The sequence below is a fragment of the Triturus cristatus genome, chromosome 5_2 (genome assembly GCF_964204655.1).
Source record: "Triturus cristatus chromosome 5_2, aTriCri1.1, whole genome shotgun sequence".
In the NCBI taxonomy this organism is placed as follows: domain Eukaryota; kingdom Metazoa; phylum Chordata; class Amphibia; order Caudata; family Salamandridae; genus Triturus; species Triturus cristatus.
The window spans coordinates 23184216-23206859 of NC_140588.1; the positions used below are offsets into that span (position 1 = coordinate 23184216).

The 22644-nt window shown below is 42.3% G+C and overlaps 1 protein-coding gene across 1 annotated transcript in view; it reads right to left on the minus strand.

Moving 5' to 3' along the window:
- SLC9A3 (solute carrier family 9 member A3) overlaps positions 1–19465 on the minus strand; it is an 840704-nt gene extending 821239 nt beyond the window's left edge. Inside the window, exon 1 of the mRNA XM_085606775.1 lies at positions 19158–19465. Within this exon, the coding sequence (XP_085462901.1) occupies positions 19158–19368 (211 nt within the window). The 5' untranslated portion in view covers positions 19369–19465. The remainder of the gene's footprint in view (positions 1–19157) is intronic.
- Between the last annotated feature and the right edge of the window lie 3179 nt (positions 19466–22644).

The window sequence follows — 22644 nt, forward strand, 5'->3', positions numbered from 1 at the left end:
AGTGTCAGGAGTTTGGGCACCATGGGGTTACTTCTGGCTAAATGCCGGATTGCGATGCACTGGGCTAGGGGTCCTGACCCGACCCTTAAGGAATGGCATGCAGACATGGTCTATTGTAACACGCAATCTGACATCTATTGCAACCTGCTTCCTCCTAAGAGTTGCCCTGAAGGACTTTGGGGCCCATATCAAATGTATTTGGTGGGCTAAAAGACTGGTGAAACAGAAAGCGAGGATGATAACCCTGTTTTTACTTGTGTGTGGCCATATGGGATGCTAATGTGTTAGGTATCTGTTTACATTCTGCCGTTTATCTGGAATTGCTGGGTTTCGTACCTTCAGCCACATTGTTCTATGTATAGTGGACCAATTTTGATTCCAAGATGTACTAGCCAACTCATGTTCACTTTATCATAATGTACCATTCAAGTTGTCATGATATGTCCAGCCAGAAAAAGTGATTGTATATCCTGTTAACGAATACAATAAAAAAAGTGTGTGTGGGTGTGTGTGCGCGCATGTGTGTGTGTGTGTGTGTGTGTGTCAGAATGATATGATAAAGCTGGAACTTTATGATGAATTTTAGATTTTATTAAGGTTTTTTGACGTATTGTATTTTATCTTCTGATGCTGTTAATCTTTTTATGGTTCTCATAACCGAAATAAATGTATTCTTGACTTGATATATATGTGTTTCTTTGGAAACAGTGAATGCCAGGCCAGATGGGATGGCAGGTAGCTTTCCTGCGGAAACATGCCATCGCTGAACACCTGCTAAGTGCATCTGCTCGCTCTAGAAGAGCCCCTGGCAGACGATGAGTCCATAGATAAGGAAGCAAGCTACTGGAGTAGCTAGAAACGATCATAAGTCAGTCAATCTCTATATTGGCCATAAACTAACCCGAATACAGAATTATAGGTGGGCGGCAAATTCCGCCTCATGGCAGAATCTGAGCTTCCTTCCAAACTCCACGCTCCCAGTGGAGCACGGAGTCGGAAAACTCTGGGAACTCCACCCACGGAGCAGAGTTAACGCCCACTCCTACTGAAGAGGGTCCACTAGGGCTACAGCACAAATTGCGCTAGCCTAAGGACCCCTCACAAAGACCATGCAAACTGCCATTGCAGGCTGTGTGTCTCGGTGCACAGAAAACTGAAGAATCGGCATGGCACATAGCCCTGTGTGCCTTGCCCACAGACATTTCATGAGGTACAGGTAAGTCACCCCACTGCAGGCCTTACTGCCCTAAGGCAGGGTGCACTATATCCCATGTGTGGACATAGCTGCATGAGCAGATATGACCCTATAATATCTAAGTTCATTCTTGGATATTGTAAGTGCCCAGGGAAGCCAAAGAGAGTACATGGGAAGGATACTTGCCATTGCGAGTTTCCTAGCTCCATGATGGCTTCACTGTACCCAAAAATATTTGGTACCAAAAACCTTATCTTAATTTGACCTGGGAGGAGCTCACAGAGTTTCACTTCACAAAACTCTGCGGAGCTACAGAACAACTCAACGCATTTCCACGGAGTTCCAGGAGCAGGCGGGGTATTTCTGCCACATTGATTTACGAGGCAATTTAGTTACAATACTAGGTTGACTAGTGGACTCAGCTGGGAAATCCTATCAGATGACGACTGCATGGCGAATCCCTCCTCTGAATCCATGTGAGGGTGTAGCCTGCAGCAGTCGTTGCCAATTGAAATTCCAGAGGATAAAGGGCCAAACGTGGATGGGACACCCATGTTCTGAAGATCCGACTACTCCATGTCACCAACTGCACAAGAACATTAAATTATTGCCGCCTCGGACAATGGATATTCAGAACAGATGCTTTGACTTTAGCCCTTGAGCCTCAATGGCACCAAAATCTCATTATAAATTAATTTCTTTATCTCAACACACTTGTGTTCAATCCGTCGCAAGGTGCATCTCTTTCTGACAGCCTGCTGGTAGTCACCTAACCCAGAAGTCAAAACTGAGAGGTGCGATAACGAAAGCAGCAGCTATGCACAGGCTGGGTTAATGTAGCTGATGTCCGTAGAGCAGAGTAAACAACAGCAGCAGTCAATAATATTTTTAAACCATGTAGTGAAATATAGTAAGGAAAAATTGGTTCTGTTGGGAGTGAACTTGATTTAAGGGACACTGAATGTGTACAAAAGATTATTACAGAAAAGTGTACCTAATCACAAGAAAACACACACACATAACAAACATTACTCTAACCAACGCAAAGTGATTTTCATTCTCAATATATTTAAATATACATGATTGTTATTGCAATATAAGACTGACCCAAAAGACAATACATAAACACATTTAGTGAGCAATAGTGTACAATCACATAAACAATCAACATAAAATTGACATCATGAACATATACTTAGACAAAAAACACTTTAAAAGAATGATGATCCGAGGTTCGTAGCATATAACACCACAATATGTATTATTCAATATTCCAATGGTGGAATTGCATGGATCAATCAAATAGATAACGTCGACGTTTCGACCCTAGGAATACGTGTAGATTTATACGCATCAAAGACGGGTCTTCATCAGGACAACAACAACCGGTCAGTCTGAGGACTAAGAATCGATTTGTTTGAATATATATCCTTGTGTCGCATACGGTGAAAGCAATCAAAAATATCACTGCGACATGGCAAAATTTCCTTACGAAGCTCCTGCGCAGGGCAGACAAATACCGTCAAGGCGATCAACAATTTTTTAATCTGTTCGAAAGAGTCGTAGTCCCGGGGTAATCCCAACACGGTACCCCGGGACTACGACTCTTTCGAACAGATTAAAAAATTGTTGATCGCCTTAACGGTATTTGTCTGCCCTGCGCAGGAGCTTCGTAAGGAAATTTTGCCATGTCGCAGTGATATTTTTGATTACTTTCACTGTATGCGACACAAGGATATATATTCAAACAAATCGATTCTTAGTCCTCAGACTGACCGGTTGTTGTTGTCCTGATGAAGACCCGTCTTTGATGCGTATAAATCTACACGTATTCCTAGGGTCGAAACGTCGACGTTATCTATTTGATTGATCCATGCAATTCCACCATTGGAATATTGAATAATACATATTGTGGTGTTATATGCTACGAACCTCGGATCATCATTCTTTTAAAGTGTTTTTTGTCTAAGTATATGTTCATGATGTCAATTTTATGTTGATTGTTTATGTGATTGTACACTATTGCTCACTAAATGTGTTTATGTATTGTCTTTTGGGTCAGTCTTATATTGCAATAACAATCATGTATATTTAAATATATTGAGAATGAAAATCACTTTGCGTTGGTTAGAGTAATGTTTGTTATGTGTGTGTGTTTTCTTGTGATTAGGTACACTTTTCTGTAATAATCTTTTGTACACATTCAGTGTCCCTTAAATCAAGTTCACTCCCAACAGAACCAATTTTTCCTTTTCATATACGTACCCAGGTTCTGAGGGTTACTGGGTTACCCCATTAAATCTAATGGTGAAATATAGTAAGGCCATTATCATTATGTACCTCCTTCCTATTCCACAATCCGCACACAAGCTGCTGCTACAATTCTGGAACGCACACTCGGGTCTGTCAATGTACTCAATCCTGAAGTGTAGCATCTTTGCCATCGCAGTACTTCAGTCCACTCAACTCCATCAATGTGCCTCATTCCTCACTTGTAGTCCGTCTGACATTCCAAGAGTTGAACCCACATACTTCTAATAATGCACCTCTTTCTGGAGCTGTAGCACTTTCCGCTGGAAGCAGAACTGATATAAATACACCCATCCATCAATGCACATTAGCAGTGCCCCTACAGCTCTCAAAATTTTGCTACCACCGCAGATCTGGCCTGAAGACATTCGACCCCCAATTTCTGTATTGAGCTCTTCCGATACACTTTACTCCTTATTATAACCAATAGAGCCACAACAACTCTGCCATTTCATTACTTTCCCCTGCCGTCCCTCTTGAAGTACCACCTACCAACAGTAAGGTTCACAAGACTATCTCTTCCAATGCACCTAGTATTTCAGACCTGGGACCCACAAGCATTTCGGACCAAGGCTCCCAATTTATGCCCTGCAACATCTCACCTGGCATGCCGACTCTGCCAATGCAACCTCAAACTTAATCTGCAGCGACCCCAGCTACTCTTTTTCTCTGGTCCACACAAGAGTCCATGAATGTACATGCGTCCTCCCAAATCACATGGTCTTCCAACGCCATGGTCCACATGCATGCCTGGTCTATTCAAGCTCTGCTTTCTGTTCCCATCATAGTTCAATCAGTTCATAAAGTGAGTCTCTGGTCAGAGTCACAGGTCAATGTAAGGATGGATGCGCAGAAGGTTGGAAAAGACACACCTAATGGAAAAGAGAGGGCGTGACCCTCCCTCATTTCCCACCTTACATGGGTCCTCTTTCCCCTGTAAACCCCCTGCCCACCACATCTTTTGGTGATGTCCTGGGTATGGCTGGTGTGCCACTGATGCGGGCTGTTCTTCTCTGGAGCACTATGAGAAGCTCCCATAAAATAACAAAACTATGAGCGTAGCGGCACGCACAGTTCGAGTCTAGCGGTGAGTGGCTGACTACCTTTTTTTGCTGAACTCTGCACTCCAAGTGGAGTGCGGAGTGACAAAACTCTGTGATTTCCGCCTAAGGAGTAGAGTGTACCACCCAGCCCAAGTCTTAGTTAATCCTCACTGATGCCAGTGTTGGATTTATTAATAAATGAACACAGGGGACCCTTTAAAGGGTCCCCTGTAAACTTACCAGACACCGGTTTGGTCTCTGATTAGTCTTAGCCAGCCTGCCACTACCAAACTGTTTGTGAGCTCATGGGTTGAGAGCCAGTGCTCTCAGAGGCCAGGAACAAAGTCTTCTCTGGGTGTAAGTGCTTCACATCTCCCCCAAGCCGGAATGGCTTTCCATGGTGGGAAACTTCAAAGGCGATGCCGCCTTTGAAATGCAACCCAGGCATCTCCAGATAGTAGAGAGTGCCAACCACCGCCCTGTTTCACTTTTGGTGGGAGGACAGGTGGGAAAATGAGTTAGATTAGGAGGTGTGCCCACATTCAGTCAGCACCACCCCTAAGGTTGAGAAGGTGATGTGGATGCTACTTTTCCAATTTCTCCATCTTGAGATGGCAGGAATAAACCTATCAGGGCTAGGGTACTGCCCTTTCCCACAGGAAGTGGTCACTTAGAGAGTGTAGACACCCTAAAGGTAAGTAGCCCATTGATTACTACCTGTTTCTCCCTTTAACACCCCTACATTTAGTATTTGGGTAGCATCCCTGGATCCTGAACTTACATTCGACAGATACAAAGAAGACACAGACAAAGGAGAGCTGCTGACCTGACAACCAAAGACCTGCTGCAGAATTTTGGCATGAAACCCTGTCTGCTGCTCACAGGACTCAACCATCATGGTGTGCTGTAGACCTGCAACAGAACCTCAGAGTCCTTCCAGTGCTTTGCCATTTTCCAGAGAACTCCCATGGGATAGAGGAGCTGCAGTCTGCAGGCACCAAACCTGCAGAGTCCAGTTCATCGACTTGTTGCTCGCTGGTGACTGCAACGCAGCATCCAAACAAAAAGAGGTACAATAGCTCTGGAAGGTCAGATCTGTCTCCCCTCCAAGGTTGGAGAAACCAGGACCTACCGGAGTTGTGTGGCCCCAATACCCGGGGTACTAGACCCCCTGCAACCTACACCAAGACGAAGAGTCCAATCCTGGCTCCAACTGCCCAGGAAGCAGGCACCCATCAAGGCACATTGAGACTCCTGAGACTCACTTCGTGAGTGGCACAGCTGTTCCGAAATCAACCCTGAAACCTGCCTGCCCTTGACCACGAGAACATCTTGTTGCAGCTGACCTATCTGCTCTGCACCCAGCCCGCCTGGCCTTGGCACAGATGAGCCAGCTGTTCTCCTGTGGTCCTAAAGTGCTTATGACCTGCTCCCTCGAGTGGTACCTCCTCAAACTTACCTTTAGGTCCCCTTGTGCAGTGTGTTTACTGGTGATTCCCTTCTCCGTAGTGCCTCCTAACAAAACCCTCAGCACCCTGCTCCTGGCGGATTCCAGGATGCTCCAGACAACCCGCTGGTGGAACATTAAGCCTGGTCTTGCTACTTACCTAAATTTAGAAGGTGAACCTTGAGATCCTACTGCAGTCACACCACACAACCTCTTTGGACGGACCACCACTGCATGCATGTCTCTTTTCGAAACCCACTGCACACAAGCTCATGTCACCCACACAGAAACTGGAGAAAATTCATCGAAGAACACCTCAATTCTGCACTCAGCTGCTCTCCCCCTCACCACAACAGATGCCTACACAGCAGCAAACGACCTTCACCAATGGATCGTCAACTGCTCCAACACTCTCACCCCCTCCAGAACTCCGCCAGACGACACAACACGAAAGCCATCTGGTTTACCACGGACCTCCAAGAATCCAAGCGCTCGTGCTGATGACTGGAGGAAGCATAGAGAAACAGCAAAACCCAGGAAGCCCGCAACACCACCAATTCATAAAATCAACTAAGAGAAACTTCATTCAGGACAGAATCCTCTTCAGCTCCCACAACTCCAAGGAACTCTTTGCCATCATACAAGAATTCACCTGACCTCACAGCAAAACCACCGACGTCCCTCCCTACCAAGACCACTGCAACAAACTCAGCTACTTCTTCGTCCACAAGATCAGGACGCTCTACGACAACTTTGACAAACAAGACCACGGCACCGACCCTACACCCTCCACCAGCGACGCCACCCAGCTGACCCACCTCACCTGGACACCTGTCACCACAGAAGACCCCGCAAAGACTGTGAAAAGCATCCACTCCGGAGCACCCACTGACCCATGCCCACCGTACATCTTCCACAGTGCCGCCACTGCCATCACACCAGAATTAAGACGGACAATCCACCACACCCTTGAAACAGCCACATTCCCCAATGACTGGAAATGCGCCAAAGTCAAACCCCTCCTCAAGAAGCCCTCCGCAGACCCAACTGACTTCAAGAACTGCAGGCTCATCTCTCTTCTCACCTTCGCCACTAATGTCATTGAGAAAGTCATTAACACCCAGCTAACGTACTTCATAGAAACCAACAACATCCTTGACTCCTCTCAATCTGGATTCCACAGCAACCACAGCCCTGAGACCACCCTCATAGCCGCCACCGACGACATCCGCACCCTCCTCAATCAAGGCTACACTGCAGCCCTGCACTCATACTACTAGACCTCTCAGCAGCCTGCGACACTGTCTCTCACCACCACTAGCCGCCAGACTCCACAACGCTGGTATCCAGGGAACTGCCTTAGACAAGATTCAATGTTTTCTCTCTTAGGCAGAACACAAAGAATGAGACTACTGCCCATCCTCTCTGAGCCCACAGAGATCAGATGCAGAGTACCCCAAGGATCCTCCCTCAGCCCCATGCTCTTCAACATCTACATGGCTCCCCTCGTTTTATCAGAAAACACGGACTCAACATAGTATCAGACGCCGATGACACCCAGCTCATCCTCTCTCACACCAAGGAACCCAACATCACCAGGCACAGTAACCAAGAAGGAATGAAGCACCTCCTGGATGAGCAGCAGCTGTCTGAAGCTCAACTCAGAAAAAACTGAAGTCTTCATCATCGGGTCCACCACCTCCACATGGGACTACACCTGGTGGCCCCTCCGCCCTTCAAATGGATCCCCCAACTCCAGCAAGACCATCACTCATGCACTTATCAACAGCAGACTGGACTATAGAAACATGCTCTACACCGGAATCAACAATACACTCCTTCACAAACTCCAGACCGTCCAGAACGCTACAGCCAGACTCGTCCTCAGCAACCCAGGACATGACCACACCAACCAGCACCTCCGTGAACTCCACTGGCTCCTGGTTAAAAAAAGAATAACCTTCAAACTGCTCACACATGCCTACAAAGCCCTCCATAACACCGGACAACAAATACCTCAATGAAAGAAACCTGCTGTGCCGACCTAACCCTGGCCTCAGCCCCCCACATCCACAGGGCCAGAACGGGAGGCAGATCCTTCTCCTACATCCCGGCCACGACCAGGAACAAACTCCCCCTCAGCATCAGACGAAGCCCAACACTGCACTTATTCAGAAAGGGATTCAAGTACTGGCTCTTCAGATGACCACGGAGCTGTCCGCACCCCCGAGTACTTTGAGACCCTCACGGGTGAGTAATGCGCTCTTTAAATCCCTGATTGATTGAACTGCATGATTTTATATGCATTTTCCTATTTCCTCCAATTGACTTCTCTGGTGTGTTATTGCGCACAAAAGTGTGTTATTTTAAAAACCTTAAAATGAAGTTTGTGATCTGAACATTTTGATAATACTCCATGTTATTTTTGCAAATTGGTCTCAGATTTATTCTTGAGTGTGTCTCTCATTTATTGCCTCTGTGAGTACAGCAAATGCTTAGCACTAACCTCTTATAAGCCTAACTGCCTGCCCACACTACCACAAACTTGCCTCTGTATATCTGGGATCCACTGGACTGTTTGCAGATCCCCCACATAGATGGAAAGTCACTGCATCATGCCCTCAGCGCTTTTTCTGGGCATAAATATGACAGCCCCGGCACCCTGAACCTCAGACCACGCTGGAACCGGACAAAAAGACCAAGGAAAGATTTCCCTGCTGACCCCTGTACTTGGCAAAGAAAGACTTCACCGTCTGCTAGTCTGCACCTGCTGCACCTTGGTCTAGTTAAGAGAGGGCTGTGCCTTTGGCTTCTGGCTAGGGGAAAAGTCATACCCCAGCCTTAGACCAAAGAAGTGACTTCAAGGGTCAGTCAGCTGATGCCTTGAAACCACCATCAGGACCATCAAAACTGAAGTAGCTCAACATGGCAGGTCTGTAGCCACTTCAGGAGAATCTCCATTGACTGCCGCTGGGTGCCTCAATAAACCAATTCTCAATGGCCAAATGCACCTGAGTCAGCCAGACACAGAGTGTCATCTGTGTCCAGATTGTTCACCCAAGATTTACACCAGCCTCCACCAAGAGATATTGCTGGGACTGCTGGGGACGAAGACTGGTAGCCAGCTGCAGCTGGCTTTTTACTGTCTCAAAGAGATCTTTGAGGGACCCAACCTCTGTGGCCAAAATCACCCCACCTGACCTGTGGATCGAGGAATAACCACAAAGGCACCCCCGGCAACTGCACAGAACCCATAGATCCTTGAGCATCATCCATCTCCTTCATCCGCATCATCAGGACCACTCCATTGAAGTCTACGGCTGTTGTGCTGTGAAGTTTAGTACTGGACTGGAAAACACTTTGGGGGCCAGATAACTGCCAAAATACTCCTCATTGCCCCTAGACCTTCATCCTGTCAGATTTGGTCACCCAAGTCGGGCCGGAGTAGCCAAACACAACTCTTACAAACTTTTCAAAAGTTTACAATCTTTATGGTTACCAGTGCTTGTTCGTGTTTACACTAAGATTTATGTTTTCTTTAAAAATCAGTATCTCCAGAACCCTCTATTGGCTTTTCCTTATCTTGCTCTCTAAAACTTCATAAAAATATAATCTATAAATTGGTGTCATTTTTTTCATGTTGTGTGCCCTTCTTAATTTGTTGTTTGGTACTGTTAAATGTTTAACACTAGTTCCTTTGTTTAAGACTTGCTACCCAGGGTTGAGCTTAATGTTTTACAAATGAACCTAACTGGACTCAATACCGTTTTTGAGAGTGTATTAAACGGTAAGGCTGCGCAGCCATACCATAAATATATCCCAAATCCTCACGTTGTCATATAACTTTAAATATTGAATACACCCATACACATAACATTGTACAAATGTAAAAGATAAGAACCAAAATAAATATTAAAAGATAAAATAAAAATGCACAACAGTAGTCATGTAACAATATACATTACAAACAAATACACACACACACGCACACACCATGACACTCAACTGTAGCAGTTGTTGGCTCCCCTAAAACTAAGGTGAGGGTAGGAATGGTTGCAATTTGTCTAATCACTGGTAATCACTTGGGGTAGTATTCCACTCAATGATATTTTGCCTACCATACCTTCTTAAATTAGACCCAGCCATATGCAGCTCAGGCTTGATCCTGCTCCTATAGGAACAGTCCACCCCAAACTGCCAAGCCAGACCCTCTCTGAACCCGACCACAAGAAACTCAAGACCAGTTTTGCCCTGATTAGGGCATCTCAGTTGGGTGCAGCTTGTTTCCAGTGGCCCATTGTGCCAGGGACACATGTTGTTGGGCTCCACAAAGTCTCACAGAAAAGAAAAACAGGGTAGAGCCGGGACTGTAAGCTCTATAATCCATACTCCCAGAAGCAATATTTGTCATGTGCATTATTTTCCACATGTGATAGCTGTTTTCCTATTCTTCTCAGTTTGTAGTTCTACATAGTAAATACAGGCATATCTGTCTGTGCTGTGAAAATCTGCGTGTCAGATTTGTACCCAGTATAGCCTGTAAAGATGCTAGTTGTAACTTTACAAACATATTTTGAGTTGTACGTATTGCACCCCCTCCTGTAAGGGGAAAAGTACAAGTACTCTCACTACTAGCCGTACATATCTGCCTCAAGTTGGTAATTCAAATTAGGCTGCAATTTAGGAATTACAGGTCTGGACATTTATATCCATAGATTTCCCTTTGTGAATTGAGCTTCTGAAACCTGGGAGAACATCTGTTTGTTGTCAGTGAAACGTTTGCCAAAGAGGGCATTTGTTGGCTCTAAGTGGTATTGCCACCTTTCATTTCCATGTAATGTTAAATTAAATGCCACATCACTGATGTGATTGATTATATTGTTTATAAGCGATTTTTTATATCCCCGAAGTAGTCTTTGATTATGGCTTTTGTGAAGTTAAGTGTGATGTCATGAGAAGTGCATTCCAGTTTTTATGGTTAGTTGTATGACTAACTAACCCATTGAATTCCAGTGTTTTTAGATTGATGATTGCAACCATCACATCTATTTTTAAGAACTGCTTGGTTCTGAGAGACTTCTTGTGGTCTTAGTAGTCAATCATAAGATGATTAACATGGTTGTTTTTTTCTGGAAGAGTGTAAGTGTGTGTTTGGGTGTGTTGGGTTAGGAGGGGGTATAACGAGTCCTCAAAATTAGTGAATGTGTACATGGGTATTTATAGAGGGTGAGCCTAGCTACCTAGCAGGGAACACTAAGGGCAGATAGAAGAAATACAACTTAGACAGAATTAAGAGCCTTGGAAAAACAAAGCACATCACTTTCTAGAGACAAAAAAGAAATGCTAGTCCCTGAACTTATTTTTTCAATGTAATAAACCTAGAATTGGCACGCAATGCTTGTTGCAATCAGAAATAAACCCATATCCTCCTCTTGGAGACTCTTTCATAAGGAGGTTGCTAGAAAGGAAAATGAGAACTACTGGTCTAATTCACAAATGTAAACTTACATTTTTATGTAAGTTTATGATTCTTTGTTATTCACAAAGGTATTTTACTGGTAGCATCTTTACAACTGTGGAGTTTCGCCACATAAAATGATGGGACAGCCCTATCTTTTTATGTGCGGAGACTACTCAGTCGTAAAGATGCTACCAGTAAAGTACCTTTGTGAATAGCAAACAATCGTAAGCTTACACAAAAGTGTATGTTTACCTTTGCGAATCAAGCCATAAGATATTGAGACCATCATTTACAGGCTAGCAGACAGGAACTATGTCACAAATGTGACAGCTATCCTGTTCCCCCTATTAAAAGGGCATTATATCCTATCTTAGTCATCTTTTTATACACAGAGACTACGCTGTCCTAAAGATGCTACTAGTAAAGTACCTTTAAGAATAGCAAAAAATCGTAAGCTTACACAAAAGTGTACATTTACCTGTGTGAATCAGTCTCTAACATTCTGGGGGCATATTTACTAGAGAAGTGGCGAAGGATGGTGTTAGCCTCGTTGGCTTACCGCCACGCTCTGCCTCTTCTGAAACACAGGGCTGCACCATATTTACAACAATATGGTGCAGTCCTGTATCTCCCTCTGCGCTGGTGTTAAATTTAGCAGCCTAGCGTCAATGCAGGCACCCTTGCACCATAGTGCAAGAGTGTCTGCGTTGAGGGGAATATTGTTTTATGTGCAGGAAGCTGTCCCTTCCAGCACATAAACAATCTTTAAATGGCATTTTGAAACTTCTATGTGTGCTGCTTAATCCGGCACTCATAGAAGTTGCAAAACGTCCTTTTTTTATTGATTGTTTATGTGGAGGAAGGGACACCTTCCTGCACAGAAACAATTAAAGCCCTTTATCTTTTTATATGTGTGCTGAACAACGCAGCACTCATGGAAACTGCAAAAACGAGGAGAAATGAAACATTTCTCCTCAATGCGCCTATTTAAGACCAGGTTTTCCCTGGTCTTAATTTTGGCGCTGCCCCATATTTACGCTGCCCTTTTAAATATGGTGCAGCATCAAAATCAATGGGTGTTGCGGTGGAACACCCACTGTAACGCTCATTGCCCACCCCTTTCATGATAAGTATAACGTGAAAGGGGGCATTATTTACAAGGCAGCATTCAGCCATGTTAAGTGGCTTAATGCTGCCTTGTAAATAAGGCGAAGCACATATCGCCACAGGAACGTCACTAAAAGTGAAGCTCGTGTCGAGATAGGGGCTTGTAAATATGCCCCATAGTGCCTCATTTAGAGGTTGGCGGAAAGGTACAAGTGTCACAAATATGACAGATATCCTGTCCCAGGTATTACAAGAGCATTATATCCTAATGCACTTGCGATATGGTTGACGAGATATCCACCACATTTGTGACAGTGTATCCATCCACCAAACTCTAAATCAGGTCCTTAGGTTTCTAAGTAAGTATTGACTTTCATGGATGCACGAAATTTAAGTCAGTTAATGCTGCATTTGAAGTTTAATTAGAGTCTTGTTGCCGTAGAGACTAGAACTTGAATATAATTTCATACTATGGGGTCGATTACCTATGTTTCCTACCGAATCGTACACATTTCCAACCAATCGATTATGATGCCTGGAAACCGTTCGGGCTGTCCGAGTTGGTTCCGAATCGTACAGCTCAATGGACAAGGCTTCCGAGCGATCGATTACGATGACCGATTCGGACAGCTGTTCTGATTTGGTCTTCCTGACACAAATTGGCTGTCGGAATCTGACTTTGGGGGCCTGTTGCAGACCCCCCCCCTTCGCCCGGTCCCTTGGGCCTCATGGGGGGACGCAAGGGATCCTTCTTCCCAACCTTACACAATGTAGCAGGCACCATGAGGTGCCTGCCACAGGATGCAAGGTTTTCCCCAACCACCCTTTTTCAATGAGAGCCTGTGTTCTTGTTCAGAACACAGGCTCCCATTGAAGTCAATCCGAGTCCGACCGAACGATGTTGGGAAGCATCATAATCGGTCGGTCGGACTCGCAGAACTCGATTCGGTCAAAATCGATTCTGAAACCGATTTGGTTGGAAGACTTTCCGAACAACATCGAAATCGGCCCCTATATCTTTGAGGACAACATCATTATTTAAACCCAGCTCTGCGGAACTTGAACCCGACTATCATAATTCACTGTGTAGGGACCTGCGCATAACTGTATTCATACACTGCCTCTGTGGTGACCTGGCCTTTACTACAATCACACTGCCTCTCTGGGGACCTGGGTATCCCAATAATCACACTTTATCTCTGTATGGATGTGGGCATGACTATAATCACACAACATCCTTGATGGGGCTGTCTCTGCAGGGATTTACGCATGTCTATCAGATTATCTCTACAGGGACTTGAAGATGATGACAATCGTACACTATCTCTAAATGGACTCGAAAATTACTATATCACATGCTATCACTGGGAATCTCAGAATAACTATAATGACACACTGTCGGAGCAGTGAACTTGAACATGACTATCATTGGGAGGTATCTTAACAGGGACTTGAACATGACTCATACCACTTTAGCTCTACAGAGACTTGAACATTTCTACAATCACTTACTATCTCTGTGGAGACTTGGGCTTCACTATAATCACACATTACTTCTGCGGGGACCTGAAATAAATTTCATAATACACTGTCTCTGGGACTGGAACATGCCTATCATTGTGCACTCTTTCTATGGGGACTTGAACATAACTATCATTGTGTGATATCTCAAAGGGAACTTGAAAATTACAATTTTCAAATAAAAGCTCTAGAAGAAGTTAAACTTGACTATAATCACACAATAACTGCTAGAGAACCTGGGTTTCACTACAATCACGCTCTATCTCTGTGGGGACTTGGACATGACTATCATCAGACAACATCTCTGCAGGGACTTTGACATAAATACCATCACACCCTCTCTCTATGAGGACTTGAACATGACTATTATTCTTGTATCGCATACTTGCCGAGGCACACTCAATGGTAATCCAAGCCATATAATATATGTACAGGCAGCCGACACGTGTTTCGTCCCTGAGAAGTGAGCATCCCACGCAAAGTCTCTAGTCCTGAAATACACTATGCGTGCAATTTCCGTTCCAGCAATCAGTTTACACAGGTCATGATAAACCTGTGCATTTGCACTCCGTCTCGCATGTGGCTCTGCCACGCATAGTGTTTTTCAGGACTAGAGACTTGGGACTCTCACTTCTCAACTGGTCTTCCTATCATTGATTACGCAGTAATTATTCGACAAATCGATACATACTAGTCTTGAGAAAGTCCTTGGGACGAAACACATGTCGGCTGCCTGTACATATATTATATTTTTCTAAAAGAACAATAAAGAACAAAGTAAAGCAAACCTTGAATCAACCTGTGATTTCCAACTTTTTCATGACAAATGATGAAAGCCAACTTTTACTGGCTTGGATTACCATTCAGTGTGCCTCTGCAAGTGTGCGATACATTTGTGGACTCCAGAGGGGACTGTGTCTCCTGTGGTGGTTGTTTTGTCTTACAAAGGCAGAGGAGGACGTTTTGCCTGAAGAGCACCGAAGTACATGGAGTTATTGTAAATTATTTTTTCAGACACACAAAATAGTGGATGTGCATGTCAAATCTGGCAGCTTCTGCCTGGGTTTCTTTGTGCAATAATTACTATTATTCTTTACTTCCTCAATGAGAACTTGAAAATGACTGTCATCACATGCTATCGCTTCAGGGACCTGAAAATGACTATAATCTCACACTATCTCTGTGTGAATGTGGCTTCATTATAATCACACCCTATCTCCGCTGAGACTTGAACACAACTATCACTCACACTATCTCTGCAGGGACCTGGGCAGGCCTGTCATCGACACACTATCTCTGTAGGGACTTGAACATGCCTATCATCACACACTTTCTCTTCAGGAATCCGACCATGCCAATTGTTACAGACTATCGCTGTAGGGACCTGAACATCACAATTATCACACATATCTGTCAGTTATAGACTATTTCTATGACCACATGCCATTGATTCTTACACACTTGTGTAGAAAAAACAACGTCTAGTGGTGAAGGTGGTCAAAATTTTACCTGGTAATAAAATGCTGCTATTGTCACTTGCCCACATTGCATGATCGTTGTCCAGTCAATTAATCTGCATGTGTGAAATTTCCTCACCTCTTAACATGGTTGAGCACTGAGCAAATGGTTAAATATCAGTGAGTCCCTTTAGGTATAGGTCTCCTCTGTTTTTCTGGTGATAATTTCATAAAAATGTGTCTTGTGAGTGCCCCTATGACAGAAGCAGCTATCCTTATATAAATAAACTATCATGTAAGTTACATTGCTATAAAAATAAATATTTAGCCTTTTGCTCATGAACGTATTCAATTACAGGTCACAATTTTGAAATCAGTCCTCACAGGGTTAGTAATATGTGTTCAGATTCCCATAAGGATTTTCCTTGTGCCTGATTATATAAAGCTATTTGAAAATGTAAAGCAGGATCCTGTATCAAGATTTTTATTCACATTTTTCTGTTATCACCATATTTTAAAAATGTAATGTAAGGTGGATTTGTCGAGCAGTGCTTGTCACCTGTGAGGATATCCAGGGGCTGAAAAAACACTGGGAAAGTTTATTCCCCACAAGGCAGGTATCCAGATATAGTCTTTACAAGGATGTTACATTTTCAAACATAGAAATGTTATCCAGGTAGAAAAACAATTTTCCGACATTCGTTAATGATGTACTCTGTTTTGAGCTTATTGGTATGGAAAACAATGCTGCTGTATCGCAATAATATAATTGATAAACAAGGGGTTGTTAGAATGTCCATTTCATTTTCACTAGTGCCATTGTTTTTAAGAAGGCTTGATTGCAGTTTAAAAGATAGAGAAATTTAATTTGTTCCTATAGATTATTTCTTTAACGAAGAACGAGTCTTCAACATCTGCATAAGTTGTGCATTGTCATGGTGTAATCGAAGAAGTTCCACCACTCATCTTCCATACATACATCATAAATAATATTTAAGATAAATGCAGCGTGCATTGCTTGTTCCAAACTTATTTAGGTATTGAATGAAGATTGTGTTACAGAAACAACATGCTAAATCGTAATCCTTAACTGGTCAGTCCACAAGAATAAAATGCAAACTATTGAAAACATTTACAGAAAGACTTAGTGGCCTTTTCGCAAACATATTCTTAAATAAGGGAATCTAGTTTCACATGTACAAAACATTTTAAAGGTCTCAAACACTCTTATTCAGAGTTTGTTACTGAGATACCCATTACATTTTAGTAGACAGTAAACTTTACTGACTACTAAAATGGAATTGCAACTCCATACAAATTCGGTATTTGAAAGGGACATGTAGAAGGCGTCCTTTTCAAATACCGAATCAGCATGACATATATCAATGTTTTGTGACCAAAATTTGCCCACAAAAAAGCGACAGACTTCTGAGATAGGTTGCTAAGCCATTCAAGAAAGGTAAGGGGTCCCTTTACTCTTTGTGAATGCAAAAGAACAGTTTTGAGGGTGAGTGGGCAATGGTCCAGGGACCACTAACACCTCTCAAATAAACTTTAAAAAAATGTACTTCTTTTAAACAAATGCAGCATCGTCTGCTTTAAGGAAAATAGGCTCTTTTTAAAAGAAAATCTTTACTTTATTGAAAGGCAATAATAGACATGGTTGTCTTTTGAGCCTAGCCGGCTACTATCCCTGTAATAACCACCAATCAGAGTGAACTGAAATTTGCGACCTACCTCATGAATATTCATGACAATTTTCAGGGATAAGTGTGGCTGAAATGTGCATTAGTACATTGGCTTTTTTTTCCCTTTTCCATGGGAGACAAATCCCTTTCCTGAGATCTGTATCGGAGTGTTTGGGGGCCTTTTTCACCCACTTACAAAAAACCTTTAAGAGTATAATTACATGTGCAAATTGGGTTTTAAAGCAAGGGCACGATTCACAAAGATAATACTTGTAAATGCTCTTTGTGAATTCCCAAAGTCTTAAACATAGACGTTTGGTCTAAGTTTAGAACAAACGTCTAGGTTTACCTTTGTGAATTGGGCCCCACTGTGGAAGAAAGGAAGCTTCAGAATGATCACTTGTAGAACTTAAATGCATATACTAAGCAGTCACTCTTGACCTCAATGTTGGAAACATCCATAATCCCACTCCAAAGCTAATAAACCATTGCATTAAATCTGCAATGCTTATGGTTTTTGATATTAGTAAATTCTGCTTGTGGGCATAAATGTCCACAGAATCTGATTCTCAAAATGTACCCAAACCTATGTGTGCCATAAATGTTGAGACATTAACTTGATAGCATACACATATTAGCAATATTTTTTTCGTTTAATCCATCTGTAAAATGTTTAAAAAATCACTTTGGTGATGTTGAACATTTGTCAGCAATACCGTATAACAGTAAATATGATATCAATATCACTTTGACTGAATATGTGTGAATTTGTTTGTGAAGAATGTTATATTTTTGATCAGAGAAAATGGGTAGCTAGATAGTTTTTACAGACGTGTATCAAGATCTTGAAAATGGGGAGTACTCTAACGAAATATGTAAATGTTTGACAGATAGAATTAATTTTAGTGCCTGAAGATTTGACATCATATTTGTGTTTGATAAAGAAAACAGAAAAAAAGGTCTGCACCATTTACAGGGCTTGCTTAGATAAACTGCAGCGGTGCAATCTTACAATAACTTTTTTTAAATCTTTTATTTCAGTTGTTTCAATCAATTATTACACTGGGGTCAATTTACTAAATTCTCACGCAACCAGCGCAGCAACCAAAAGTGCGTGAAAAGGCGAAAACAGGACAACGTCATATGTGCGGAGATATGGGACTCTCCTCCTCGCTTTCAAGCACCAATGCACAATCAGGCTGCGAAGAGCGACACTCATACCTTAGCGTGGGTCTAGTACAGACTTCCTACTGGAAGGGTATCCTTCCACCACAATATACAATTCTTAGACTAACTTTAGAACTTTTACTACTTTTTATGTTATGCTGCACAATGCAGCACACATGCAAAATTGGAATAGAAAGGAGTAATAAAATACATTTTCCTTGATTGCACCTTTTTCTAGAGGGGCATTATTTTATGATGCAAAACCCTTTTGACTATTTTAGCAGCTAGAGTTTTGTGTTAAAAGTCATGGGTGGTTGTATGGGAACAACCATGTACCACCCATGGAACGGCACTTGGCACTAAGTAATGCAAAGCAGCGCTAGGCGTTGCTTTACACTACTTTCAATTGGATTTCCAGTTCAAAACAAATTTTGCACTGGATAGTACATTTGAAAAAGAAGATTTTTCCTCTATGTGCAAAATCTTAGTAAATATTCCCCACTGTCACTTTTACTGCCTGACAGATGCAAATTTGCACCGTTTCATAAAAACATTTTAATGAGGTATCAGTCAAATTGCTCGTGTAAAACTGTTTCAGTACAATCTAGGCAATCTGGACATGTCAGTGTGCAATTGTTTCGCACAAATTTAAGCAATGTAATCCGCCTTTTTAACTTAAAATGTTTCAACATTGAAGCCCCGTTTCATGCAGCCTTTAGATTTCAATGCACCGATGAAACACATGGTACATCTTTACTTACCGAGTTTACTTGCAGTGGCTACCAAAATCCACAAACTGAGGATGAAAGGTACATGGACGTACAGCCACTTGAAAGTGACAATTTGAAATTCTTGCTGGTTGCTTCCAGTGTTGTTGTTTTCCGAAATCTTTTCGGCGCCTTCTCCTTTGCTGGTCGCTGAAATGCTTCCTCCCGTAATCAACATGTTCATATACTGCCTTCCGATGTGCATTAGTCTCCTTGTTTCTTTGTCTATATTTCTTAGATTGTTTTTTGTCTACCCTTATTTTGCCATTTAGCACTAGAAGGTGCGTTGTAGTGTAGCATTCCTGATGCCCTTATCCTTATCTTTCTTATTAACTCCTCTCCCTCGCTGTGGTTGGTGGTGAGGGCTGTCTCCTCCCATAAATGTTGCCCATATCTGGCACAGAGTCGAAAGAATTGTATCATAAATATATCCGAAGCCGTGACAAGGAAGTCAGATTGGGAACACAGCACTGAAGCAGAACAACTATACCATTTAAAAGCCCTATCGCTACGGCCGCAAATTAAATTCCATCACGAGTTTGAATTTTGTAAACCTGCTCACTATAGTAGAGCTGTATAGTGAGATAACATTCGTGTAGTTGCTTAAAAGGCGGTCCCTGAAGGTAATCATTAAAACAATGCTGAAAGCAGCGATTAGGCTAAAAGGACTCAAACGTTGCACAGGAACAAACACTGATTTTCAACATCTCCGTGCAGTATTCTCGGGTGGTGCAGCAGGAATAAAGAACAAGGGGCATTGATGGACATAGACAATTTGATGTCTCAAAGCCTTTGATTCGCAAAACCAAAGGGGTTGCTACCATAAAATACCTTCTTGTTATGTACTAATGGCTAAATGTACTAACATGGGAAACCGTGATTCCTAATGTATTGATCTTTATTTCTAAATTACCGATTCCTAGTGGCTTTCAAATTGACTTACTTCATCAATATTAATAAGGTAGGCTGCAGCTTGTAATCCATTAGGAATTATAGCACCACAGGGATGGTGGCTGTGGTGTAACAAAACTAGAGCCCCCCCTTGCAAAGTTAGTCAGAAGTCCTCAGGCCAGGGTACTGTGCTGAGGTGTCCTCTGGAGCTCGGGGAGGTTGCTACGGTGACCTAAGTTACGCCACTGGATGGTGTTCTTATTGGGTCAGCTGACCACTGAAACTTTTAACTTTAATTTTTTAAGTGTAGGCAATGGTCCGTGGAACGACTACTTGCTCATAAAAATATGTTTTTTAACATTCTCACAAAGAAAGGGTTCTCATGGGGATCCCATCTCATTTGCAAATGGCTTACCACCTCCTTTGAGGAGATGGTAAAATACTAATGTTTTCCTACTGGAATTCAGTCGCAATATATGAATACATACCACTGTGATTCGGTAATTGGAAGGGAAGTCCTGAGCATGCCCCTTCCAAATGCCAAATCAGTATTTAGTCGCAAACCCAAATTGTGATTCAGTAGCGTGTTATTAAATTGCAATTTCGGCTTGATATATCAGAAAGTCTTTTTGCGGTGCCAAATAGCCCAATTTTGTGATTGTGCCTTTTGCAAATGCAAAAAGGCTTCGTATATCTAACCCCACTTGTTATTCGCTAACAGATCACAAAGGACCAGATGTACGACCCTTCCAATGTGCGAGTCACAATTTGCATCATTTTACAACTCACAATTTGCGTCTCGCAAATTGTAATTTAGAAAAGTGTTTCAGACACTGTTTGCGATTCTAATGGAGCTGCAATGTGCCTTCCTCATTAATATTCATGAGGCAGGTGCAATTAGCGACCACATTGGGAATGGCTAGCACTCACAGAGATGGTGGCCTGCTGGGGTCTGTGACTGCTTTTTCAATAAAGCAGTTTTTTTTCTTTGAAATGCAGCCCGTTTTCCTTAAAGGAAAATGGGATGAATTTAAAAAACAAAAATGAAACGTTACTGTTTTACTTTTCCCCCTGGGGACCCATTCCTGTTTGTGAGTGGCTCACCGCACATTTGAAATGGGTGGTAAACTGTGAGTGTTTTGCCTCCGCAAAATAATCTTAAATTGAAGTGCGAGTCACTATTAGGAAGGGACGCCCTTGTCACGCCCCTTTCTAATAGCAAGTCGCAACCCGTAATAGGTTATCAATTCGCAAAATAGGGTTTGCAAATAGGGCAGACCCATTTTGCGGTCGCAACAGGGCTGATTTCCCGTTTGCGACCGCAAAAATGGTCGTACATCTGGCCCCAAATCTCAAAATGGGTTTAGAATTTTACTGACACTGCAAAGGTGGTGGTAACGCATTATCAGATAATAAAGGGTAACTTTGGGACACAGGTAGACTTTCCCCTATGAGAATGTTAAAAAAAATGAAAAAGGGGATGCATGTGAAAACTAGTATTTAAAAAGCTAATTGGTTGCGCCTATGCAAGGTTTATTGGCTTTGTAAATTTTTTTACACATATTGCACAGAAGAGGAAGCTGCTGTGCAGTATGGAATAAAGTAAAAAAATTAGTGCTAAGACGTGACCAATGTTGACCGCGTCATAGCTCTTTTTTTCCTTTAAGCCATGTTGCACAGCAGTCCGTGCTGCTGTGCAATATTTGTAAAAACAGCATGGCAGTTGAATTGGGCAGGCAGCATGAAGGTGGAAGGGGAGTAGAGAACGAACTAAACAAACAACAGACATTTAAAAGTACTACAAAATTAGAATTAAAAAAGTGCACAAGTATAATTAAAAAAATATACAAAGGTATTAATCAGACAACCCTTCAGTAAAAAGGTGTGAAAAATAACAAGTGTAAATAACAGTCATGTTTATAACCTAAAAAAGCAGTAAACACACAAAAACACAGAATCTATTTTATGTTACTTGGGCTGTTTCCTAACACTGTGGAATGCAGACTACAGACCTATACTTTGTTCCATGATACTGGAATAAAACTAGATATCTGACCCGGTGGGAGCTCATACTTCCCACAATTGACACCGTACAAGATGTGCAGCACTTGTTTGAGAGATCCCATCTACTGGACTAAGATAAAAAAACATAAAAGACAGATATAAATCAATGGCATGCATTGGGACTTGTGACCTCTATAATACTGAACATGTTTGAGCGGCTTTAAGGGTAAGATGTTATCAATAAAAGTCAAGAGCGTTGTCAAGAGTGTTTACAATTGTACAGAAAATTAATAGACAACTTTGTGAACTAATAGAATATGTTACCAAATAACAATTAAGTTACTTTCCTTAGACAATCGAAAAACAAACTTTTCGATTGCAGTGAATACACAAATATACAAGTATTTAAAATAAGAATCTCTACTTGGGATAATCTTGCAATTACAAATGTTTTTGTTTACTGCTGCATGATCGTTTCTATGATAATTAGCGGTTTTCCTTCCAAGATGGCTACCACAGAGAAACACATCATGTGGTTTGATTGGTAACATTTAAACTCTTTCTTCAATGTTATCATTCAAATGGG